Source organism: Ceratotherium simum, chromosome 29 (genome assembly GCF_057802395.1).
Source record: "Ceratotherium simum simum isolate JZ-2026a chromosome 29, ASM5780239v1, whole genome shotgun sequence".
In the NCBI taxonomy this organism is placed as follows: Eukaryota; Metazoa; Chordata; class Mammalia; order Perissodactyla; family Rhinocerotidae; genus Ceratotherium; species Ceratotherium simum.
The window spans coordinates 39806944-39834875 of record NC_141928.1 but is presented as its reverse complement, the minus strand read 5'-3'; the positions used below and the strand labels follow the sequence as shown (position 1 = coordinate 39834875).

The following is a 27932-nucleotide window of genomic DNA, read 5'->3' as shown; positions in this document are numbered from 1 at the left end:
ATATTTTTATGAAACCTCCCATTGTTATTGGATTTTTAATTATAACTTGTTTTATGTTTCTTTTCTAAATAGACCTTAGCTCCAAGAAACTGTGTTTCAAAAATCCAGAGGCCCAAATCAGACTTTTGTCTGCCTGATTGTTTACTCTTTGCTAAACCTGTGTTTGTTGGGCCCATATGTTATCTTTGCTCATGATCAGCTGGATTTTCTGTGCATATGACCTTTGTGTAGAGAATAGTAGACGGTGGCAGCTTCTAGAGCATTTCAAAAAAGCACATCAATATCACACAGGAATGCCTCCCCCCCCCCCCCGACTGCTCTCCTTATTCTAGTGAGGCTGGGGACAGAACAGAATCTTAGAAATGGGGGTAACGTGGTGTGGCATTGCAGGGGATAAGGAGTGTCGTGAGAAAGCCTCATGAGTGATTGGGCCCTCCCTCGGATTAGAGCTTCTAAGAAAGTAACTACAGGCTTACAAGCAAGGAACTTTTTTTTTTCTTCTGAAACTTAGCAAAATTTTTATATGTTCTTCAGAATTTTTAAGTCAAATGTTTAGGACTTCAAGACACCTTTTCCCATAGAAATAGTATTAGAAAGCCAGCTCCACAGTAGTCTTTTATGAAACCAAACTGTAGTAATATGCCAATAATGTCATAAGCCCTGTCATTGTTTTATGGAGAAACAAATTCCAGTTTCAAACTTAGAAGGCTTGTTGGTAAGATCTAAAGAGGATTTCTTTTATTCATTTATTTATTTATTCATTTTTCCCCAGTGCCAATCCTACCTTCAATCAAAAAAGTTCTGTTTTCATCTAATTTGTATGCTAAAATTGTATAGATTTTATTTGAAGAGAAGATTATGTTGCAAATATATATTTTAAACTATTGTATCAGTCTAGCTGCCCGAAATGTAATATTTTCATCTCCTTGTCTCTTTTGACTTGCCAGTCTAGACAGCCCCTGATAAATCCAGCTATATCTCTTTTCTAGTCACCTACACTCTGGAATAGTAATATGCCCCTGCTGATTATCTCTATAGCCAAGTGATGAATTTCTCTGGGCCCATAATGCTACTTGACAACATTTTTCCTTTTCTCTAATTTGATATTTCTCAATCTGGCATTCTGAGATATTAATAAGTGGCATGAAGAAAGTGTTCTGTGCTCTGAGAAATTTGTCTACTTAGATCCTTTTTTAGGAGATAATAATACATATTAACATATTAAAGCCTTCATGAAATTCTCCAGTAAAGAATTCTGTTTAACTTTTTTTTTTTTTTGCTGAGGAAGACTGGCCCTGAGCTAACATCTGTTGCCAATCGTCCTCTTTTTTTTTTTTTTTTTGCCTGAGGAAGATTAGCCCTGAGCTAACATCTGTGCCAGTCTTCTATGTTGTATGTGGGTCGCTGCCACAGCATAACTGATGAGTGGTGTAGGTCTGCACCCAGGATCGGAACCCGTGAACCCAGGCTGCCGAAGTGGAGTGCACCAAACTTTAACCAGTATGCCATGGGGCCAGCCCCTCTCTTTAACTTTTTTTAATTCTTCGTTTCCCAATTTATTTGAACATGAAAGATTTTATCTTGAGGGATGGATATTAACAACTCATGGAACAGTGTTTCATAGAGCACAAGTTTGAGAAACATATCTATAGTTGGCCTATTTCTCTTCTCAAAAGTGGCTGTTCCAGACCTATACAGTTTCAGCTCAGGCCCCCAACCCTATCTCAATGCTTTATATTTTCAGACCCAATCTCTATTTCACTGAGAAAATGGAGATTGTCAACTTCCCTCTAAATTTATCAGTGTCCATATATCCTTTCCTCTTGTCTAGACTTTGTTCTATCATCAGACTGTAGCCTGGCTGAAGTCAGAGAGCATAACATTTATTCACTATTATATCCCTAGCCCCAAACACAATGCTTTTTCTTGAACCCACATCCCTTTCCAGCAATCACCTCATTTCTCTGTATTTTGTTTCAGCCACACCTGGGTGTATGGCAATTCAGTTCTGGCACTAACCACCCAGAGTTAGAACAGACCCCACAAGTTAAAGAGCATGGTCCCCAACAAGACTGCTCTTAACTCCAAACATCAGCCACAGCCTGAGAATCCCCAGGCCACCCACACTTCTAACCAACTGGCCATAAACCCAGGCTTCCCGTGACCCTCTCGGAATTGGTAATTCACTAGAATGACTCAGAACTCAGGGTGTGATTACAGTTTTATTATAAAGGATATAAATCAGGAGGACCAGCCAAATGAAGAGACACACGGGGCAAGGTCTGGGAGGAAATGCAGAGCTTTTGTGCCCTTGTTACTACACAAAATTGGAGTTCTCTTGCCCAATGCACGTAAACAAGCCACTTAATTACAGCATCAGCCTTTGGGAAAAGAGATCAGCTTTATTCTGTGAGATCCATCTGCAGGGAGACGGGGGGCGTGTGCCCTCAGATCTGCCTCCCTGATTCAGGATTTGAAATTTAAGGGGTTAGGGAGAACAGGCTGGCATGTGGAAATGCTGGCAGGACAGGTTTTGATTGGTGGGCTTCAAGCATTTATGGCAAGGTTCTAAACGTTCATGATAAGGCTCTAAACATTTATGATGAGGTTCTAAGGTGGGGAAGGAATTTTAACACTGGATCTTCTGGAATGATGGACTCCTTCTTCTGATAAGAATCTGATTTTTAAGTTCTGGTCATGTGCCGGTCCTTTGGTTTGTAGGGAGGAAAATCTTTGGTTTTGAGGTCATTTCAGGTCAAGATTTCTTCTGTGCATGCTCAGGCTATGTGACTTTGCAAATTTTCTGAAAGGCAATTCTTAATCACTCTGTTGATAAGATGGGGTCAGTGGAACTGGTCCTGGAGGGCCCACAGTTACATCCTCTCCTCGTGGAATCAGTGTGCATCCCCCTCCTGGCACATCAGTGTCTTCACCAACTAGGAAAGGTCCATTGAGCTTCAGTATCTAGAGTTTTTATTGGGATTTATCACATAGGCATGATTGATTGAATTATTGGCCATGTGGTTGAACTCAATCTCCAGTCCCCCGGTCTTGCTGGAGGTTGGGGGTCAGGCTGATATCATGTGGCTCAAAGCCCCAACTCTAATCACGTGGCTGGTCTTTCTGGCATGGCCAGTCCCCATCCTAAAACTATCTGAGTGAGACAATGGATCTCCTCATTAGCATAACAAAGACACTCCTGTTACTCAGGAAATTCCAAGGATTTAGAGTCTCCCTCCCAGGAATCAGGGACAAAGGCCACTTTAATAAAAGGGGGAAAAATCTTCCCTTGATCCTGCATCTTGCTGTACCTACCACTCTCTTTTTCCCTCCCATCACTGCCAGACTTTGAGAACCTATATTTGCTGTTTATATTTCCTTGCCTCTGGTTTACTCCTTAATGTCATTCACTTCTACCAGCTCCACAGAAAGTAACTTGTGAAGGTCACTGAGTCACTAATTAGGCTTCCTAATTAGTAAATCCATTTCCTTTTTTAAGTCTTCAATCTAACCTGACTGTTCTGGTGTGTGATACTAACTACTCCCTCTTCCATGATGCCACTCTTTTGTGGTTGACCTACTGCTCTGACTGTTCCATCCCAGTCTCTTTCCTTGTTTCTTGCCATGTCTCAGATGTTGCTGTTCTTTAGAATTTGGTGCTGCATTCACTTCTCACTAGAAACTCTCCCTAAGCCATGTCATTCATTTCCATATATCTCCTTTATGCTGATGACTTCCAAATTTGGGTCTTTAGGCTTGGCTTTACCTGCAATCCAGGCTTGGGTTTCTGACTTTACTGGAATTTCCATCAGGATGTCCTATAGGAACCTTAAATATAACATGTCCAAAACAAAATTCACTATCTTTTTATCATTTAACCTTATGTTATATGTATAATAATAGAATATACTCCATAGTGTAATTGTAAGGATGGAATGAGATAATGCATAAAGCAAACTTAATAAAATTATGGCACATAGAAAGTACACAGTACACAGTAGCTATTATTATTACATGACAGTCTTCCCTATTAGACTGCAAGCTTCTTGAGGGCAGGAACATGTCCTCAAACCTAACACTGTCCTTGGCTTGTAATAGATGCGCAGTAAAGGTTTGCCGAGTTAAAATATGTAACTATCTGATTTATTAATCATCATGTCTGTTTAACAGTGGGCAACATCAGGTGTGTATTTTTTCTCTGTAGGTGCATTGTGCTGTAATCATTCAAAGGATAACCAAATGTGCCGTGATGTGTGTGAACAGGTAAGCTGATGTAATAATTGTAGAGGCTGTTCGTTATATAACTGTTTATTAAGTGTAATTGCTTTGGAGAAATCTGTTGGACAGCACCTTAACCAAGTGATGAGTTCACATCACCAGTAATGGAACAGAAAGGAAACTAGAGAGTCATGACAACTAAATGTACTGCGTGATCCTGGAATAAAAAAAAAGATTTCTATAAAGGGCATTATTGGGATAAATTGGTGAAATTTGAGTATGGACTGTAATAATATTGTATCAATGCTGTGATCCTGTGTTTGGTGATTGTATTGTGGTTAGGTAGGATGGTGTCCTTGTTCTTAGGAGATACCTGCTGGAACTTAGGAGTGAATGATCATGTCTGTAATGAATTCTAAAATGTTTCATCAAAATAGTAGTAATAATAATATATGTATATGTAGATAGAGTTAAACCAAATGTTGCAAAATGTTAATAGTGGGTGAATCCAGATAAAGACTATGTGGGTATTCATTGTACTACTTTTGAAACTTTTCCCTAAGTTTGAGTTTTTCTCATTGAGCCTTATTAGACAAATTCCACTGAGACAATACCTGTTCATAAAGTCTTACTTTTCTTTCATCATCTTGGTGGTATTGTTCGAGCTTTAGCACTTGAGAATGAATGGCTTCAATCAACTTTTAGAGGAGTTTTCAAATAATAATGTGGATTTTGTCACTTCCTTAAGGGAAGAGAGCTGCCTAACTGGGATTAAAACTCTCAAACAATATTATGAATTTAGCAGGGTTTTGCAAGAGACTCTCTAATTATAAACAAGACAGTGACTCAGGTCGTATAAAGAGCTGTTGGAGAATTTGTGTTGAAACACTATAGCAAATTGTTTTGCACAGATTTATTGCCAGAACAATAGCTTTTAAAAGCAAAACTAGCCCCTTGATGGTGTCACCTAGGAAGCTTTTAAAGTAGCTCTGCTCCTTTTGGAAGCACTGCTTTCCTGACTTTTTGCTTTGTTTCCTCATGTTTTTCCCACTGGTGTTCCACAGGGTGAATGATTTTTATGAGGTACCTGCGGCAGGCAAGGTCTAATTGCTTAACATCTGAAATGTTAGAAATTCTGTAACTTAGCAAATTAAGTGAATACTATAGTTACCCTAATAAAGAACATTCTTCTATGACCAAGTTCTTAACTAACTGAGAAATAAAGCAAAGAAATAAGGCAGATAGGGCCCCAAATACTACTTTTATTACTAGTTACATGAACGTTGAATGTAACTTTTATCTCCAGGTACATACTACAGTGCAGAATTAGACTTAGTCCCAGAGGAGGAGAGGTAATGGCTGGGTTACATTTGTTCACTTTCTCCTACCAAACTCACGACTCAGGTAAGTCAATCATTCCAGTCACAGGGAGTGCGAGTGAGTGATGTGGAGAAAGCCCGGGCTGCTCACACCTGGAGAGCTCACTCAATGAAAGGAAATACCTGGAGCAAGGAATCCTTATTTTTTCAGCCACTAGCAAATGAAGAAAGGGTGGAGTCCTGAAGACATTTAAGTTTTGAGTTGGAGTGAGTGGTAGTACCCCTGATGGCTGTGGGAGGTTGGGAAAAAGATTTGGTTTGGGAGGAAGGCAAGTTGCTGAATCATCAGTGAAAACCACCATGTGAAGACAATTGGAGATTTGGAATTAAAGCTTTTAGAATTTGAATTTAGAAATGCAGGTGACGTCAGCATCATGGCGGAGTGAGCTGTTCCCTTAGTCTCTCTCCTCACTAAGTTACAACCGAACTGGCCATTCATTAACCAACAGAGGATTCCCTACAAAACACAAGAGGATGTCTGAGAGATGCACGCATCCCTATGTCTGAAGGTGGGGATACTGGATCCTTGGGAAGCAGTGGAAGGAAGTGAGCGCATCCCCTCCCCATCCCCAGCAGGAGCGATCTAGGTCACAGGTCCTCATGCAGCAGCTGGTGCACAACTCTGAGAGGGAGCAGGCAGGCCTGTGCAAGAATGCTTTTGGAGTTGCACCTGTGCCCACAGGAATGCTCCATACCAAGTGGTGCAGCTCAGCTACCATGTAGGTGCCCCCACCAAGTGCAGCAGCCCAGGTGAACTGCCTTTGAGTGCAGGGTGGGCCTGCACGTGAGAAAGAAAGTGCCCCTCCCCTCCCCTCCTGCATAGCACACCAGCTCAGCCAATCCCCAGGCAAGGCAGGGGATCCGTACCAGAGTGCCTGCGTGTGCATGTGTGACCCACCAAGTGGCTGTGGGCAACGGGCAAAAGCAGACGAGCCCTATGAGCACAACTTCCAGCAGACGTGGCAGGTTCAGAAAACACAGCTGCTGCCCCCGCCACAGAGGTGGCTGATGGAATCTGTTACCTGATACTACCACTATACACTGGCAAAGGATCACTTCATCAAACACTGTGAAGAACTACATTAACACCTAAGAGCAGAAGGAAAATGAGAAGTCTTCTGAAACCAATCCTGAAGTCACAGAAATTTACAATTTAAATGACAGAGAATTCAAAGTAGTCGTCATAAAGAAACTCAACGCGTTATAAGAAAACTCAGAAAGACAGTTCACTGAACTCGGGAATAAAATTAATGAGCAGAAGGAATGCTTCACCAAAGAGATTGAAACTCTTAAAAAATAAAAACCAAATGGAAATTCTGGAGGTGAAGGACACAATGAATGAGATAAAAAACAATATAGAAACCTTAAAAGCAGAGCTGACATGGAGGACAGAATTAGTAATTTAGAGAACGGAAATATAGAAATTCTTCAGGTGGAGGAGGAAAGAGAGCTAAGACTTAAAAAAAAAATGAAGAAACTCTTCGAGAAATATCTGACTCAATTAGGGAATGCAACTTAAAGATTATAGGTATTCCAGAGGGAGAAAAGTGGGGGAAAGGAGCAGAGAGCTTGTTCAAAGAAATAATAGCTGAGAACTTCCCAAACCTTGGGAAGAAAGTGAACTTACAAGTATATGAAGCCCATAAAACTCCTAATTACATCAATGCAAAAAGACGTTCTCCAAGGCATATATTAGTAAAACTGGCAAAAGTCAATGACAAAGAAAAAATATTAAGGGCAGCAAGGCAGAAGAGAATAATCTACAAATGAACCCCTATCAGGCTTTCAGCGGATTTCTCAGCAGAAACCTTATAGGCTAGGAGAGATTGGAATGATGTATTCAAAATACTGAAAGACAAAAACTTTCAGCCAAGAATACTCTATTCAGTGAAACTATCCTTCAGATCCGATGGGGAAATAAAAACTTGCCCAGATAAACAGAAGCTGAGGGAGTTCATCACCACTAGACCTCACTTAGGAGAAATGATCAAGGATGCCCTCGTACCTGAAGCAAAAAGGCAAAGGTTTGCAAAGCCTTGAGCAAGGAGATAAACAGAAAGACAAAATCAGAAAATTGCAGCTCTCTATCAGAACAGGATAGCAAACACTTAATTATAACATAAAATATAAAGAGAAGGAAAGCATCAAAAATAACTATAAACACTTCATTTTAATCACAAACTCACAACACAAAACAGAATAGTTTGTGACAACAATAACTTAGAAGGGAAAAAGGAAAGGAATGGAACCTGCTTAGGCTAAAGGAGATAAGAGGCTATCAGAAAATGGACTATCTCATCTATGAGATCTTTTATACAAACCTCATGGTAACCGCTAAACAAAAAATCAGGCAGAGACACAAATCGTAAATAAAGAGAAAATTGAGAAAAGCATCACAGAAAACCATCAAACTGAAATGGCAGTCAGAAATACAAGGGAAGAGAAACTAGGGAAATATAGAACAACTCGAAAACAAGAGATAAAATGGCAGAATTAAGCCCACATATATCATTAATCACACTAAATGTAAGTGGATTGAATTCTCCAATGAAAAGACACAGAGTGGCTGGATGGATTAAAAAACAAGACCCAACAATATACGGCTTTCAGGAAACACATCTCAGCTCTAAAGACAAACACAGGCTCAGAGTGAAGGGATGGAAGATGATACTCCAAGCAAACGGCAGGCAAAAGAAAGCAGATGTTGCCATACTTATATCAGATAAAGGAGACTTCAAGATAAAAAAGGCAATGAGAGACAAAGAGGGGCAATATATAATGAGAAAAGGGACATTCCACCAAGAGGATATAACACTTATAAATATATATGCACCTAACACAGGAGCACCAAAGTATATAAAGCAACTATTAACAGACCTAAAGGGAGAAATTAACAGCAACACAATAATAGTAGGGAACCTCAACACACCACTTACATCAATGGATAGATCATCCAGACAGAGAGTCAACAAGGAAACAGTGTCCTTAACTGAAATACTAGACCACATGGACTTAATAGATATATATAGAATACTCCATCCCAAAACCACAGGATACACATTCTTCTCAAGTGCACTTGGAACATTCTGAAAGATAGACCAATGTTGGGAAACAAGGCAAGCCTCAGTAAATTTAAGAAGATTGAAATCACATCAAGCATCTTTTCTGATCACACTGCTATGAAACTAGAAATCAACTACAAGAAAAAAGCTGGGAAAGTCACAAATATGTGGAGACTAAACAACATGCTACTGAACAACCATTGGATCAATGAGGAAATCAAAGGAGAAATCAAAAAATACCTGGAGACAAATGAAAATACATCATACCAACTCTTATGGGATGGAGCAAAAGCGATTCTAAGAGGGAAATTCATAGCAATACAGGCCCACTTCAACAAAGAAGAAAAATCTCAAATAAGTAATCTTAAACTACACCTAACAGAACTAGAAAAAATAAGAACAAACAAAACCCAAAGTCAGTAGAAGGAGGGAAGTAGTAAAAATTAGAGCAGAAATAAGTGAAATAGAGACACACACTCACACACACAAACAGTAGAAAGGATCAAGGAAACTAAGAGCTGGTTATTGGGAAGATAAACAAAATTGACAAACCCTTTGCCAGACTCACTAAGAAAAAAAGAGAGAAGGCTCAAAAAAATTAGAAATGAAAGAGGAGAAATTACAATGGATACCACAGAAATGCAAAGGATTTTAAGAGAATACTATGAAAAACTCTATGCCAGCAAATTACACAATATAGAAGAAATGGATAAATTCTAAGACTCATACAACCTCCCAAAACTGAATCAAGAAGAAATAGAGAATCTGGATAGACCAATTACAAGTAAAGAGATGGAAAAGTAATCAAAAACCTCCCAAAAAACAAAAGTCCAGGACCAGATGGCTTCTCTGGGGAATTCTACAAGACGTTCAAAGAACATTTAATACCTGTCCTTCTCAAACTATTCCAAAAAATTGGAGATGACGGAAGCCTTCCTAACTCATTCTACAAGGCCAACATCACCCAAAACCAGACAAGGGCAACACAAAGAAGGAAAATTACAGGCCAATATCACTGATGAAGATAAATCCAAAAATCCTCAACACAACATTGTCAAACCGAATACAGCAATACAGTAAAAGGATCATACACCATGATCAAGTGGGACTTATACCAGGGACACCGGGATAGTTCAGCATCCGCAAATCAATCAGTGTGATATACCCACATTAACAAAATGAGGAGTAAAAATCACATGATCATCTCAGTAGACACAGAGAAAGCATTTGACAAGGTCCAACATCCATTTATGATAAAAACTCTCAATAAAATAGGTATAGAAGGAAAGTACCTCAACATAATAAATGCCATATATGACAAGCCCACAGCCAACATCATACACAATGACGAAAAACCAAAAGCCATCCCTCTAAGAACAGGAACAAGACAAGGGTACCCACTCTCACCACTCCTATTCAACGTAGTACTGGAGGTTTTGACCAGAGCAGTTAGGCAAGAAAAAGAAATAAAAGGTATCCAAATTGGAAAGGAAGGAGTGAAACTCTCGCTATTTGCAGAGGACATGATCCTATATATTGAAACCCCTAAAGAATCTACCAGAAAGCTATTAGAAATAATCAACAACTACAGCAAAGTTGTAGGGTACAAAATCAACGTACAAAAATCAGTTGGATTTCTATACACTGGTAATGAACTAGCGGAAAGAGAAGTCAAGAATACAATCCCATTTACAATCACAGCAAAAGAATAAAATAACTAGGAATAAATTTAACCAAGGAGGTGAAAGATCTGTACACTGAAAACTATAAGACATAATTGAAAGAAACCGAAGATGACATAAAGAAGTGGAAACATATTCCATGCACATGAATTGGAAGAATAAACATAGTTAAAATGTCCATATTGCCTAAAGTCATCTACAGATTCAGTGTAATCCCAATCAGAATTGCAATGACATTCTTCACAGAAATAAAACGAAGCATCCTAAAATTTATGTGGAACAACAGAAGACCCCGAATAGCTAAAACAATCCTGAGAAAAAAGAACAAAGCTGGAGGCGTCACAATCCCTGACTTCAAAATATACTACAAAGCTATAGTAATCAAAACAATGTGGTACTGGTACAAAAATACACACACAGATCAATAGAACAGAATGGAAAGCCCAGAGATAAAACCACACATCTGCGGACAGCTACTCTTCGATAAAGGAGCCGAGCACATACAATGGAGTAAGGAAAGTCTCTCCAATAAATGGTGTTGGGAAAACTGGACAGCCACATGCCAAAGAATGAAAGTAGACCATTGTCTTACACCATACACAAAAATTAATTCAAAATGGATTAAAGACTTGAATGTAAGACCTGAAACCATCAAACTCCTAGAAGAAAATATAGGCAGTACACTCTTTGACATCAGTCTTAGCAGCATCTTTTTTTTTTTTTTTTTTCGTGAGGAGATCAGCCCTGTGCTAACATCTGCCAGTCCTCCTTTTTTTTTGCTGAGGAAGACCGGCCCTGGGCTAACATGTGTGCCCACCTGCCTGCACTTTATATGGGACGCTGCCACAGCATGGCTTGCCAAGCAGTGCGTCGGTGCATGCCCAGGATGCGAACCAGCGAACCCCAGGCCACCACAGCAGAGCGCACACACTTAATTGCTTTCGCCACTGGGCCAGCCCCCAGTAGCATCTTTTTGAATACCGTGTATACTCGGGCATGGGAGACAAAAGAAAAAATAAACAAATGGGACTACATCAGATTAAAGAGGTTCTGCAAGGCAAAGGAAGCCAGGAACAAGACAATAAGCCTACCAAGTGGAGAAAATTTTGCAAATCATATATCTGACAAGGGGTTAATTTCCAAAATATGTAAAGAACTCATACAACTCAACAACAAAAATAAAAACAACCTGGTCAAAAAATGGGCAGAGGATATGAATAGACATTTTTCCAAAGAAGATATATAGATGGCCAACAGGCACACGAAAAGATGTTCAACATCACTAATGCTTATCAAAACTACAATAAGATATCATCTTACACCTGTTAGAATGGCTATAATTACTAAGAAAAAAATTCGATGTGGAGAAAAGGAAACCCTCATACACTGCTGGCGGGAATGCAAACTGGTACAGCCACTATGGAAAACAGTATGGAGATTTCTCAAAAAATTAAAAATAGAAATACTATATGATCCAGCTATCCTACTACTTGGTATTTATCCAAAGAACTTGAAATCTACAATTCAAAGAGACTTATGCACCCCTATGTGCATTGCAGCACTACTCACAATAGTCAAGATGTGGAAGCAACCCAAGTGTCCATCAACTGGTGAATGGATAAAGAAGATGTGGTATATATATATACTATGGAATACTATTCAGCTGTAAAAAAAAGACAAAATCGTCCTATTTGCAACAACATGTATGGACCTTGAGGATATTAAGTGAAATCAGGCAGAGAAAGACAAACACCGCATGATTTCACTCATATATGGAAGATAAACAAACATTGATAACGAGAAAATATAGTGGTTACCAGAGGGGAGGGAGGTTGGGGGTCAGCAAAAGGGGTAAAGGGGCACATATATATGGTGACAGGTAAAAATTAGACTATTAGTGGTGAGGGCGATGCAGTCTATACCGAAATGGATAAATAATAATATACACCTGAAATTATGCGATGTTATAAAGCATTATGCACTCAATAAAAAAGTTAAAAAAAAAAAGTACTAAATGCTACTGAATTTGTACACTTAAAAAAAAATGAATTTGAATTTAGATAAGAAGTCAGGGCCAGCATTTTATTATCCTCAACAAAATAAGGTGTCAGATGCGAGATAAAGTCAAGGAATTTGAGAATTGAGAAAAGGCCCTGAGTTTTAAAAAAAAGGCTGTTAGGGAAGATGTTCTAGAGCAGGGACTTTTGTTTGTTTTGTTTATGCTGACTCCCCCAGGGCTTAGAATAGTGCCTAACACTCAAAACTCTCAATCAATATTTCTAGGTTGACTGGAGTGGTGGGACTAAAAGGCATTCTGCAGGGATTTAAAACATTTTTTTTTAATTTAAATTTATTATGTAACATTTCAGACTTACAAAAATGTACTCAGTTTTTATATATCTTTCTTCCAAACTATAATATGGATTCTTTGAATGTAGAGACTGTGTCTTATTCCTCTTTGTCGTACCCTTGCCCTTGCTTGTGGAAGGTGGTCAGTGAATATTTGTAAGTTCTTTGGTGAAGAAATGGATGCAATGAAAGGAAAAAGTAGGATATTAGTTGAAGTCAGTAAGTCAGGGCAGGAAATGAAGATTTGTTTCAAGATGAGAGGCCTTTGCTTGTTTGAAGACAAAGGGAAATGAATTCTGACAGAGGCAGGAGGTAGGTATGGGTTACAATATCTCCCAAGATCCGGATTGTCAGCCCTGTGATCTGATTATTTCTGCCTTTAATGGGGTACAGGTTTGGTTACTAAATTTTTTGCTCTGAGATGGTTTGTATAATCATAGTGTATATTCTGGGGAAGCATTCATCTTTCTTTTAGGTGTGATTACCCATTGTTTAGTGAGAAAAGTAACTGCTTATGTTGAAGTCTTCCTTATTATCTGAAAGTATATACATGCTGCCTTCTTTAAGCTAAATGTATTCCTAATAACTCTATGTTTCTCAGTTTAATTCATTCTACTTTCTGGAATCATCATTTTAGACACAAAAGAGACCTGATAGATGTCTAACTTCTTAGTTTTGCTTGTTAGCTATTCAAGACATGGAACCTGGGCAGCAAATTTTTATTTTATTTTTTCCCTATGTACCAGCTCCTTTACATACATTATTTAATTTAATTCTCACACCAGGTCCTTGAGGGAGATAATGTTATTATTTGCATTTTATAGGTGAGGAAATTGAGGTATAGAAAAGTTAAATAACTTGCCAAGGTCACCACGGCAGTAACTTGAGGAGCAGGGGCTCAAACCCAAATGTGTTTTATTACCAAGTTCATGCTTTTAACCGCCAGGCTAAGGCCAAGTAGGTTGCTCAGTTCATTGTTCTCTCCACTGTTCTAAACTGTTGCAAGTACTTGTGGGTTTTTTGCTTTTGTTTGTTTGTTTCTGTTTTGTGAAGAGACGGAGTTGAGGGAAGAGGGGACTGGTGAAAGCATAGCCCTCGCTATGCTTCTTCCCATTCCACTAACGATGTCGTGTGCTTTCTGTCTGTCTGTCTGTCTCTTTTTCATTCTTTCTTGCCTTTCGTCGTTCTTTTTCCATTTATTTTTTTTTTCTTTCTTCTTTTTATCTTTTTATAATGTGAATTTTCAAATATATACAAAGGTAAAGAAAAGTATAATAAACCCCCATATTCAGCTTAAACATGATTAAGTCGAGGCCACTTGTGTTTCATTTATACTCCCATCCATTCCTCCCCCCCATTATGTTGAGGCAAATTTATATTGAAGCAAATCCCAATTGTCATATCATTTGATCCATAAATTTTCAGTTTGTATCTGTAAATGATAAGTACTTGTTCAAAAAAAATAGCCACAATACTATTACCAATTCTTTAAAAATGTAATATTCAAATACCTAGTTATTTTTTAAATTTCTTAATTGTTTCATGTTTTGGTTTTTTTTTTTTAGTTTAAATCAAGATCCAGGTGAAGTATATGCATTGGAATTGGTTATATGTCTTTTAACTATCTTTTGACCTATGGGTTTCTCCTTGAGATTTATTTGATGAATAAATCTGGTTATTTATCCTGTAGAGTTTCTCATAGTCTGAATCATACTGTTTGCATCCCCGTGGTATCATTTAATGTGTTCCTCTTTCCTCCATATTTCTTAGTGATTGATAGGTAGATTTAGAGCTGAGCTGTCCGATAGACAGTGATGAAAATATTCTATATCTGTGTGATCTGTGATCCAATATGGTAGCCACTAGCCACGTGTGCCAAGTGAACACTTGAAATGTGATTAAAAAGATTGAGGAACTGATTTTTAAGTTTTATTTAATTTTAATTGATTTAAGTTTAAATCTAAATAGTTTCACATGGCTAGCAGCTATCTTATGAGACAAATTCAGAGGCTTGATCAGATTCAGGTTAGGTTTGTTTTTGTTTTGTTTGTTTGTTTGGCAAGTCTTGCTCATAAATGGTATTGTGTCTGGATATCTCTTTTGGTGATGTTAGCAGTCATTGTTGATAATTGCCTAAATGCATTAATTCACTAGGGGTTGCAAAATGGTGATATTCTAGCTGTCTTCACTTATTATAGTTGGTAGTTCTGGAGAAAAATGGCTGCTTCAACTAACTGGAGATAAATGCTTTTTCATTATTCTTAGCATTCATGTATTTTATAGTCTTGACTATTTGCAGGTAACCATGAAGCTCTGATATATGTAATGATTTCTAATTTGTAAATTACCAATTAATTTCTAATTTACTGAGACATCAAAGTGTAATTGCATTAATTTTTAAAAAGTCCTATTTGGAAATGAGCCAGTTAGTCTAGTGAGTGAACTTGTTAGCTCCTTGGCATCTTTATTAAAAAATGGCTTTGTCTCTATTTTATGTCATTTTATGGAGAAGTTTATGCCATAAGGCTAGTCACAAATTTGTTCTTCACCAATATCAAGGATATGACATAGTCTGTTTTTGATTGTGGTTAGTTGACTAAAAGCAGTTTGTAGAACAGTTTAGAATAAATTTATCGTTTTTTCTTCATTTTCTGTTTTCTTCTTTTCTTTTTCTCCCCTGTTCTCTAACAGGTTGGGAGCCTGGTTTTCTCTGTTTTTGGTCGTTGGGAAAGGGTCTAGACTTGCTATATTTGGGCTTTCTTGACTATTTGCCAAACTAACGAACCTTTTAAGAAATGTTACCCCTCGGGCCGGCCCTGTGGCTTGGTGGTTAAGTGCGCGCGCTGCGATGCTGGTGGCCCGGGTTCGGATCCCGGGTGCGCATCGAGGCACCACTTCTCCGTCCATCCTGAGGCCGAGTCCCACATACAGCAACTAGAAGGATGTGCAGCTATGATATACAACTATCTACTGGGGCTTTGGGGGGAAAAAATAAAAAAAAAATAAAAAAAAAAATAAAAAAAAAAAAAGAAATGTTACCTCAGCTTAATTTAGATCTTTCCAAAGGCTTTCCATTTATAAAAGGAAGTTGGAAAATATTCTAGACAACTGATAAATCTAGAGGATAATAAATTTTACCTCTTCTTATTTCTTATGAAAAAATGCCACAAAAGCTTTTTTTTTTTGTCAAATAGATATTCTCCTCAAAAAGTGAATCCCGACTAAAACATCTGTTACAGCGAGCCCCAGATTATTGCCCTGAGACAATGGTAGGTCTTGTTTAACTTAACTATGGAAGGTTTTGTCTAAATGAAGCCATCAGATCAGTTACTTTTAGATTTAGCAAATTTTTCAATGTGAATGGAGTTTGTGGTCAAAGTAAAATGTTAGATTTAAGTAGGTACCTTACAAAGATCCTCACACAAATTGCTAGATGGAATATTGTATTTCATCTTTTATTGTTTATTCTCTGATGTAGTATAAAAACAATATTAAATACAAATGTATTCCAGTCTTTAAATTTCATTATGGTAGCTTATCTGGAATTTGGAATTTTACTTATTATTTTATTTTGACAATTTTATGAAAACCATAATAACTAAATCTTATATTTATTTTGATTTTGAAAAGTTCAATTTGGGACAAGGGAAAATGTGTGCTTCTCATTATTCTTATCTTCCCATTTGCTGGTATACTGTAGATATATTGCTTGCCTGTCTGAATCATGTAACGTGAAATGTCTCTTATGCTTGGGCTGTCCTCAGTGTTTGGGATGCTCATGGTCCAGTCTAAGAAAGTCTGAGCTTGCATGAGAGAGCCTCTTTACATATGGCAGCTTGCACTATGAGAGGGGGGAAAAATTGATGATCAAACAGTTCTGACTGACACGTGTTCCTTTAGTCACTCTACAGACACTTTTGTCTTTGCGCTTGGAAACAGTGATTCCAGTAAGCATCCTGAGTAACCAGACTTATCCCTAGTGCTCTTAGATGGGAAGATGGGAAAAGAGCAAGCAATATTTTTGCATCTCAGTTTTATTTTTTTTTCTCTGAATAGCTGATTGATACTCATATAGTCCTAGAACATTGACTGTATAGAGACAAACATAATGAAATTAGCTGTATGTAATTTCTGTAGAATTTAATTGTTGTATTTAGGAACTGGTTACCTACATAAAAGCCTTTTGGTGATTACAATTTTAGGTTGAAATTTGGAGTTGTATGAATTCATCTTTGCCAGGTAAGCAATAGAAGTATAACATATAGCACTTTATTTTTAAAAACTTATTTTGTGATTGTACAATCTGTGTCATAGTCTTATAACTTAAAGAATACCCTTAAGTTTCTTTCCTCTCCTTCCTGTAGACACCCAAATTTTCAAATGTGTAATTTATTCTCCTTCACTCAATTCGTCACTGTACTCTTGTCTCCACTTGTACTCTTCTGTTGAAACTGGTCTTTGAAAGATCACAGGATCTCTTGATTCCTGGATCTTATGACTATTTCTCAGTATTTAATCTGTTTAACTTCCCTGCAACACTTGATATTATTGACCACTACCTACCTCCTTGGCCTCCTGACCTTGTCCTCTCTTACCTTTTTCCTCTCCCCTGCCCCCATAAGGACCATGTTATTTCTATGTGCGTCCTCTTTCCTTCTCTGTCCACTCTCACTCTGGTAATGGCATTCCTTCCCAGAGCTGATAACTAATCAGCTCTGGGAAGATAACTTTCAAATCCAAGTCATTGTTCCTGACTTCTAGATGTCTCCACCTGGATCTCTGCATCCAGGTGGTGTCTGAAGTGCAAATCTAAAACCAAACTCCTCTTATAACTGTCTTTCTTGTGGAAACCCTCAAGTTACCTTGATTGCCTTTTCTTTTTAGCTCCATTGACTCTCCCCTTGTAAAGTCTTGCATATGTCTTCTCTACTCCTAGTTCAAGCCTTTATTATTACACTTGTGGAGTAGAATATTGTAATAACTTTGTAACTGGTATTTCAACACATTGTAGCTGTCCTCCCCACCTCCTTTAAAAAAAATCCCGCAGGGGATAGCCACTTCCATCAGAATAAGGCCCCAGTTCCCTAGCCTAGCATTCATGGTCTCCTAGGATTAAAACTCATTTTCCAGGCCTTGTTACAGCCAGTGCCTTGGAATAAGGGAGTATATCTTATGTATCTCTGAACTCTACAGGCTGTCACACTGTTTGAAGTTTGCATTTCAAACAAATTGGACTATTTGTCTTTTTGGAATGGCTTGTTCTCCTAATTATCCCTCTACCTAGTGTCCTGGAGTTACACGCATGCACGCACGCACATATACATGTTCCCACCAAACTGTAATCTCCATAATGGGATTAATCATGTATTTTATCTATTTCATCACCCACATGATACCTAATAGAGTGCCTTGTACAGAAGAGGGGCTCAGTGAATATTAATGCTTGTTGAACAATTTGATATTTTGTAAGAGGCCACTGGATATGTGGAAACAGCAATATACTGCATTGTGGTATGAAAGTTCACAGAGTTTATGACCTACATTGATTCCGTTCAAATTCTTTCTGAAATGTGAGTGATTCTGAATAGCGAGCAGCAAAGATTTAGAGAAGCTCTTCTAGGCAACGGGGTTAGATGGGAGCCTGTTGCCCTCTGTACCCTTAAAGCATGTTGGGATACAGATGCTTATGATATTTTATTTTAGCCACTTAATAATTGGAGTGGTCTGTAATTATATTTTGCGAGCTTAGCTATCTGTGGGCCATTCGTTTGCTTTTGTTTGTTTGTTTTGTTTTTTTTAACAGAATGCTTCTATTTGTTGTTTTAAGTCCTAGATTCATTTGGAGAACTATGTTACCTATTGCCTGGAATCCCTGACATGTTTTTCAAATGTAAATAATAATCTGATTTAATATAGGTGTGGATTTGCAGATCTGTCTATTACATGGAAGCAGCATAAAGCATTTTCTAAGAGAGATAAGGAAGAATTTGCATAAATCTTTTCTCTTTTCATAATCGTTACTTGTATCTCCTAATTTTATCCTAGGAGTCATTCATTGACATTTATGATTGCAAAAAGGGACCTAAAAAATGCATTAGAACACTTTTTATAATTTTATCACCTTTTGGTATCACAATAATTTGGTTGGAGAAATAGCTGCTGTGCATAAATTGAACCGGCATGATGATTTTGCCCCATAATTAAGCGTACCCATCAAAGTCAGTCCTGGCTCGCGGAGATGTCCCTGTCAGTTTACTAAATATCAGCTTTTAAACAGCATCATAGGTTTTATACTCTTCTAGGTATCTAATGCTTTGAATACAATAATACTTATGCCCTTTTTTGTTTGCTTGCTTGTTAAGTTAATTGGAATCTTTGCCTCTGATTCACAGTCTAGAGGTGAGGAAGGCCTCTCCTTGCTTTCCTTAACCTGCACATCCTCCAGAGATGCTGTCTACCCAAGAGTGAGAATGACCTAAAGAAAGATCAGGGTGGGCAGGGAGAAGAGAGAGAAAACAAAAGACCTGATAATTATGCCGTGGGGGACTTAAGAAGACTGGTAGCGTTGGGAGTAAGCGTGAGAGGAAGGGCTTACAATTTTGAGGTCCTGCTGTCTGAGCTGGTTTTCCTGTGGACACCTGCTTGGATTTTTAGTGGCATCCATGAGCCAGTTTGGCATGCTATTTGTGTTTGTCACTGCTTATGACCCAAACGTTTGAACGTTTTGTTTTTAAGGTGTGTTTAAGAAGTCTGATGGCTGGGTTGGCCTAGGCTGCTGTGAACTGGCTATCACCTTGGAGTGTCGGCAGGCCTGCAAGCAGGTAACACTGGGCAGTCGGGCTCTTAGTCAGCATGGAGTACAGTCTGAGTTTTGGCTGTGCGTGTCTTGGACCTTGCCTACGTTGTTCGTACCTTTGAAGAGGTGACCAATAAAAGCTGCAAATTTAGCATTTCTTGCATAGACCACTTCCTTTTAGACTTGCCGCTTTTTCAGTTATGGCTGCTGCATGTGAGACCCTCAGCCTTCTCTTATTCTTTCTTAACTTCTCTCTGCCACACAAAGAAAGAATATTAAAGGAATCAGGGTCTTTTGTACTTTGCCTGTGATCATGCTTAATCAATGCTGAATGACTCCAGATGCTCATGTAAGTTTAGGGTATGCTTGGATGAGAGCATTTGACACAGTTGGCTTATTTTGCTTTCATCTTCCTTTCTGTCTTTCATCATGGTTTTACCCTGAGCATATTCTTATATGCCTTCTCTGTTCCTAAAGTGAGCATGACTCCTACAGTGAATTATGACTTCTCTGGTGCAGTTCAGGTTAGGCCCCTGAGTTTTTCCTCACTGTGTATATTTTCATGGTGGTTCCTCAGAGTGCTGTGGGAAAGCTGGTCTCCTGGCTCCTCATACTCCTAGTGGTAGAAATAGACTTAACTGGGAAATATAGATGGACCAGAAACCATACTGGAAATCCTTCTTTTATTTTCTTTGTCTAGTGACTGGTCTCTGGACGGGAGCATATGAGACATGGTGTCACCTTCACTTTCATACAGACCACTGGACCGAGTAGCCTGAGCAACACTCTTGGGGCAGCACACAGTCCAGCATCTGCTCTTCTCCTCCAGGCATTGAGCTGTAGCTGAGTTGCAGAGGATTTGAACTATAATGGATCTGGTGGGACATAAAATAGTTGCCAGTCCATTCTGCTTCTCGCTCTCCCCATCCTCATCAGCTGGCCTGTTCAGAATTGCATGAGCCCAGATGATAGAACAGGAGGGAATAGAACAAGGGACCAGAGCCCATGGCTCCGGAACTGTGTCTCTGAATGGAAACTGATATCATCTGGGAGAATAACCAGCCCTCAGCGTGTTTGTTTTGGCTTGTTTATAGAAAGTACACACTTAAATGAGGTAAACAAGTTCTGTTCCTCTGAGCGTCAGTTTCTTCACCTGTAGAAGGGATAATACTTCTTCATAAACTTGTTAAGAGAATTACGTAAAAATAACTTTTGTTAATCACTTGGCATAGCCTTTTCCTCTTTAGTTGTTCCCTCCATTATGTATGGATTTTTTCTGAGGAAATTGGCTCAAAAGTAGGTATGGGAGGGCCGGCCCTGTGGCTTAGCGGTTAAGTGCCCATGCTCCGCTGCTGGCGGCCCGGGGTTCAGATCCCTGGCGCACACCGACGCACCGCTTCTCCGGCCATGCTGAGGCCGCGTCCCACATACAGCAACTAGAAGGATGTGCAACTATGACATACAACTATCTACTGGGGCTTTGGGGGGAAAAAATAAAAATAAATAAAATCTTAAAAAAAAAGTAGGTATGGGAATTTAGAATATGGAGGGTTAAAGAAAAACCAAAATATAAATGCCGTGGCAGAGCTTCACAAGAAAATTTGCTACAGAGTGGAATTCAGCTAAAAGAAAAACATCCTCTGATTTACATTTCCTTCAGAGTCATCTAGTTTCTGAAATAACAAAAGGACTGTGTTATTTTGTGAGATTAAAGCCGTTAAAGTTAGAGTGAAGTTCTAGCAAATCAGGTAGGTTCTGGGGCTGTTTGTTTTAAAGAAATTGCGTGAAATTTGTTTGTTGTAATTTAGGAACTCTTAAATATTTGAGCATAAGGTTTTCCTTGGTGAAATAAAGAATACTGTAGGGCCAGCACCAGTGGCCTAGTGGTTAAGTTCGGCGCACTCCGCTTCAGTGGCCCAGGTTCCATTCCTGGGTGCGGATCTACACCACTCCTCAGTGGCCATGTGGCGGCGACCCACATACAAAATAGAGGAAGACTAGCCATGGATATTAGCTCAGGGCTAATCTTCCTCAGCAAAAAAGAGGAAGATTGGCAAATCTTCCTCAGCAAAAAGAAAAGAATACTATACCAGGAATTAACATATACTTATATTAATTTTTGTTCTTTTTTGTCCTGTACTGAATAGTATGTGTAATAAATTAATGGAGAAATTTGTTGTCTTTTAGGCATCTTCAAAAAATGATATTTCTAAAGTTTGCAGAAAAGAATATGAGGTATGTGTTTTATTTAATAAATTTGGATAGACTCTTCAGATGTTATCAGAATTGATAAAATCACTTAAATTTTTAAAATGAATTCATTCTTACATAAATTGCCTTTTACTTTACAGAAAATATAGCCATGGCAAAAATATCATTTATGTTTTTTAGAAATGCTATGACTTTAATTGACTTGTTGAAATTAAGCATTAATATTAAAGAAATGCCTAAATCACGTATACAAAGGATTTAACCTATAATGTTTTCATAACAAAGGAAGGTTGTACCCAAGGTTGTAAAATAGTTTGTCTTAGGTTCCATATTCTCTTTTGCCTCTTTTCCTATCCCTTGACCCATCCAGGTATCCATCTTTATAAACTACCTCTAATTGAAAGAAACGAGACTTTCCTAGTGTCTTGCATTTGGGGGAACAAGGTACTAAATTACAAAGGCTGTATTAAATCTGAAGGACTCTGGTTTTCCAGTGGTCATATTTCAAGCACTGTGGCTCTAGATGGGGGAGTTACTAGGTCAGGGGTAGAGGAGGGATTTCACATCATGCAAATATGTACAGAGGATTGTCCCTGATGTGAAAAAGCTCCTCAGTGGGGCTCCTTTGTTTAGTTTCTGGAACTCCCTTGTTAAATGTGATGCTATTGTTTTTCATAGTGTAAGACCATGTAATTAAGGACACTTAAGTGCATATGCCTCATTCATCATTTTTATATATAAACATTGGGATTCCTATTGCTTTTAACAGTCTGTATTCTCTTGGAGAAGAAAGCCAGAACAACTCTTAACTGCTTCTAGATTGTGGTTCTGAATTTTTTTCTTTTCTCAAAGCCTATAATTATAGGGTTTGTCTCTCTTGATTAATATTTTTTAATTAGAGAAATCTTATCTTTTATCTCTTTACTATTTGCTAAGTTTTATCTGTTTCTCTGAAGACAAATTTCCAAATTAACTACAACTCTCTTCTGTTCTTATTGGAAGGAGCCTTGCTACAATGAAGTAAAAGATCTTTCTTTTTTTTCTTATCTCTCTACCTTTGAAATAACTAGTTTTAGTTTCTCTTGAACAAAGTGGCTAACTGTGATAATTCCTTCTTTTCTCCCACATGATGTCTGACACTGTCTACCTCCTGTAGCCTGTCCTCCATTATTTTAGTGTGCTTCCTTCTCTTGTCTGGATTTCTGCATTGCCCTAGGAAGTCTGCCAGTATGTGTTGATGAAGGCCGGGACGGGAAAGGTAAGAGAGATAAACACTGTTCTATGAGAGAAATACTAAGAGTAGTTTGCTTTTCCTGGACTATCCTCCCTTGTTTGGCCTAGAATTAAGCAACTGTTTTCCAAAAATCTATACGCCAAGAGGGTTCTTTTACATATATATGTAAAATACATACTTGTAATATACTATATATGTATATTAAAAACTGACTCTAGGGGCTGGCCCGGTAGCTTGGGGGTTAAGTTCCCGTGCTCCGCTTCAGCCGCCTGGGGTTTGCAGGTTCGGACCCCGGGCGCACACTGACGCACCGTTTGTCAAGCCATGCTGTGGCGGCGTCCCATATAAAGTAGAGGAAGATGGGCACGGATATTAGCCCAGGGCCAATCTTCCTCAGCAAAAAGAGGAGGATTGGCATCGGATGTTAGCTCAGGGCTAATCTTCCTCACAAGAAAAAACAAAACAAAACTGACCCTACAAATTATTCAAGATAATTCAAGACTCAGTTTGATTGTTTATATGTTATTTAGAAATAGAAAGAGAGATGAGAACACTTTAATGCAGAAAGAGGGTTCTGCGTTATAAACCCCAAATAATAGTCACTTTTATGATTGTTGAAGTCTAATCTAGAGATAATGGCTATTTGTTATAAAGTGAGTTGGGTAAGTTTGGTGTAGTCTAACCCATTTTAACTAGATTGGTTGTTTATGAACATCAGAATAATTTATAAAACTAGGCTTTTAGTGTCTTTTCCTTAACACTGGAGTGGTCCCTGGAGTGAACTTCTAGACCTTTTCCTTTAGGCTTAGAGTTTTAGGGCTTAGCATTTACACTGAACGATGTTTTTGTGTCATTTGATTAGAGATTCAGAGAGTGAGTAATTATATTTGGAGGAGCTAATGTTTGTCTTTACTGGTAAGCTACGTAAAATCCCTTTTGAGGGGATTCCCTAAGAAATTTACTTACCTGAATAAAGTTAAAAAATTTTAATGCCATTTAAGATTCTGTTTTGTTCCAACCAAGCTAGGATAAACCAGTTAAATATAAAACATTGTTATGTCTGATTTTATAGCATCTGGTTTCTTTCTTATGCAAATCAACAAGTATTTTTTGACTACTGAGAGGCCATTTTATATATTAGAAAGAGCACAAACCTTGGATTCAGACCTAGGTTAGAATTCTGGATAAGCCACTTATAACTTAACTTCAAATACTGAAGAATTGTATCTAATTGAGTGAAGATAATTAAAATATATACTGCACACACAAGGGCTCAGGGAAATCAGAAAGCAGAGTAAGCGTGTTGGGAATTATCAGGGAAGACTTCAAAAGAGAGAGGCCTGAAAGGATTGGTATAATTTGGGTAAGAAGACTGTGGATCAAAAGCATGTTAGCAAAAATGCACGTGGCTTGTGCAGGGGACTAAAAGAAGCTAGGCCTATTTTGGCCTCAGAATCTGTGCTTGGATAGGCAAAGTGGGACCAGATCCTGGAAAGGGGATATTTTGAGGCTCAACTCGCTATTAAGTAGAGGGAGATGATGAATCTGTAATAGAAGACCAACATAACAAATAACAAGTCTAATATTTTAGAAAGCTTGAAGTCTTAGTTGTGTGCAGGCTAAGTTTTAGATCCCCTGAAACCCCCCCCCCCCAATTTAACTAAAAGCAGACAGTGCCCAGAACTGGAATGATAGCAATAGAGTCGAGTATTCAGAAATAAATCAGAGATTTGAAGGCAGAATCCACCCACAGGATTTGTTATGATGGATTGATGATAGGAGGTGATGTTCAGGGAAATATAAAAAACAATTATTAGTGAATTGGGAGATAGAACTGAAGAAATTATATGGAAAAGCAGCACAGAGGGACAGGCTGAAAGAGAGTTTAAGGGATGTGGAGGATAGATAAAGTGTTCCAATTGGAATACTAGAAGAAGAAGAAAGAATATGACGCAGAGGCAATGTTTAAAGAAGCCCAACAAATCCCCAGCAGGATTAAAACAAAAAAAATCCATACGTCACAGATATAATTCATAGCCAAAGATCTTGAAAACAGAAAAAAAGACCTTGCCTTCAAAGGAGACCAAAAGCTGATATCTGAATAGCAACAGAGTAAGCCAGAGATAGTGGAATGATACCTAAACTGTTCTGAAAGAAAATAACTAGAATTCCATATCCAGCAAAAATAGTTTTCAAGAAAGAGGGAAAAATGAAGATATTTCCAGACAACAAAAACAGAGAATTGCCATTACTGGACCCCCTCTAAAAGTCCTTCTCTGAAGGAAGTTCTAAAATATCTGCAGTTATTTGAGATGCAAAAGAAAATGAGAACGATGAAAATACAAAGTAACTAAATTAAAACACACCGATTGTATAAAACAATAATGTATTATTGAGTTTAAAAAAGAGAGCCAACACACAGCAACAATAGCATATACATTGGGAAGGGAGTTTAAAGTAATTGAAGTATATTGAGTGTTAGGTCTTTTTAAATGTAAAAATCCGTATCTCAGAGGTAGTTAGGAATACAGGACTAAAGATGAGGAGGATACAATGCCCAAGGTCAACCGTGAAGTAACCCTTGGACGTTGAGAGTGAAAGAGAGCTCTAGGAAAGAGAAAGTATAGAAAAAAGTAGAGAGCTGAGTTTTGAAAATTCCTTCTTTAGGGAACTAGAAGAGAAGGAGCCAGATACTGATCTGACATTTCAGTAGGAAGACCCATTCAGTAGTGAGAATGTTGGGATGAGATATTCCAAGAAAAAGAGCGCTTCCTGTCACTGGAAACGTTCAAGCAAAGGCGTACTGGATTCACATATTGTGGAAGGGATTTCTGCAATGCACAGGAGATTTGACTAATGATTTCCCAACTCTGCAGTTCTCTTATCCTGACCAATACCCAAGAAAGATTACTTCCTTCAGTACTTAAGAGTACTGCTTTCATAATCACACTTGTTTAATTAGAGCTACCAGAATCAACCAGTGGCTTGATGACTCCAATAGGGACATGTTCAAGTATCACAGGCGTGCTCAGTTCTAGGCTCTCTGTGCATTTTCACAGGCTTGGTCCTTGACCCCCCTAGAAGTATTGGTCAGGCCACATGGGTTCGTGGATGTGTGACGCTAGAACCAGGGGTGATATTCAAAATATCCAACAACTGGAATGACATAGGCACCAACGATCAGAACAGGTGCTGGCTAAACCGTCAGTATAGCCATAGTGGTGCACACTGGTTGATTAGAACTAAAGTAAAAACTAATTCGTGTTTTCTGTGAGGTGTGAGACATACAGTGTAATTCTTTTTGCATATAGTCTTTGTCTACAAATTGGTGAAAACATTTTCTTCTAAGCCACCAAAATGGTGATTTAAAAAAAAAAGTTATTTTTTTTCTTAGATTTTTTTTTTCCTTGAATGTTAGAATAAACATCAAGATGATGTGAGGCTGGTGAATTTCCAGAGACTGACAATGGCTGTAAAGTGATGAGACACATTTTAGTTTCCAGTTCATAAATACATTTCCTACCTTTATATCAGGCCTTACCTGCCATTCTCTTAACGTAATGGTCATAAATATAAATCTTTCCATTTGCTGTGTGAGCCACTGAAGAACAGTGCTACGAATTTGTCATCAGGCTTTTACATTTTTACTTGTTTCTTCCTTCTTTCACAGATCCTTCCCTATGCTTTCTTTATACTCTTTTCAGAAATATCATTTCCAGTTCTCTCCTTTCTTTCCTAGCTTTCTTCAGTCCAGTTATTTGATGTTATTTCATTAAGGGAGGTGAGCAACTATGAAGGAAAGTCAGTAAGAGATATTTTTGTGAGGACTCACTTTTTTTTTAATCTTAAGGTATTTATAAGTTTTAAACTAAACAGTTGCCAGACAAAACTAACATAATGTTCTGTCCTGGGGCTCTGGTTCTGTGAGAATGCTAAGATAAAATTAAGACTCTGAGGATATTAAAAAAGAGGCTCTAAGAACCACAAAAACAAGGATGGTCGGCTTTGTGAGTTCCAGGATCGGTTCTGTCAGCACCAGCCTATCAACACACAGCTAAGTGCATAAGAGAAGGTGCAGGTATGTGTTAAATTTTAGTTTTTGAATATTCACATGTTCAAAATTAAAGGTGGTATACGATAAAAAGTCTCTTTCCCACCTCTGTACTACAGCCACCCAGTTTTTAAAGTCACCAGAGATATTTTATGCATATAAAAGTAAATATGTGTCAATATGTATGTATAGCCTCCTCCACCCCCTGTAACACAGATGGTGGCTTTTCCTGCGCTTGGTCCTCGCCCTGGATGCCGTGTTTGGTGCATGTTTATGTGTGCCTACACGGGCTGTACAGTGTATCCTCAGGAAATGTCACGATAAAATGTTCTGCTTTAAAGATTTCCATGTATTAATTTTATTTTGTTCCTTTTTTCTCAAATTAACCTTGATTCTAGATTTACTACCAGAAGCATAGAGGAAAAAGGATGAAAAAATAGCCCTAAAAACAAAGAGAGGAGGGCAGAGGTGTCAGGACCAGCAGGATTCTCTGGACAGCTAGAGGCCTCCTATGCCCCAGTGTGATGGGGTCTGTGCTGCACTGGTTCCAAGAATAGAGTAGACCCTCTTTTAGGCTGTGGACAGTCAGCTTTGGGGGATTTTAGCAAAAAGAATCGTGTGGTACTTTGCCCTAGCAAAGCCTTCAGGACCTAAATGTAAAGCTTCTTTTAGTTAATGCTAAGGAAACTCTGAAAATTGTCAGGATATAGTAAATAGAAGACTGTGAATGGGAGGCTTTGCAAATGGTAAAATGCTACAGAGTTATGCTGCATCAGAGTGGACTTGAGCCGTTACCTGCAGCTGATGAGCTCCAAAAAGAGCGAAACCTATTAGGTCCTGCAGTACTGACTTAAGGGAGTATAAAACCTTGATTCTGTTCCATTTGTATGTTGTTTTCTTTTGTCATATTTTGTATTTGGGAAAGGAATAACTCCTATTTAATCTCTTTG

General features: G+C 38.3%; 1 protein-coding gene across 1 annotated transcript in view; it reads left to right on the top strand.

The window, feature by feature from the left end:
• RECK (reversion inducing cysteine rich protein with kazal motifs) overlaps window positions 1-27932 on the top strand; it is a 117866-nt gene that overhangs the window by 6951 nt on the left and 82983 nt on the right. The window contains 5 exon segments of the mRNA XM_087419503.1: window positions 4205-4263; window positions 15885-15959; window positions 16893-16929; window positions 19426-19511; window positions 21674-21721. Coding sequence (XP_087275629.1) covers window positions 4205-4263; window positions 15885-15959; window positions 16893-16929; window positions 19426-19511; window positions 21674-21721 — 305 coding nt within the window.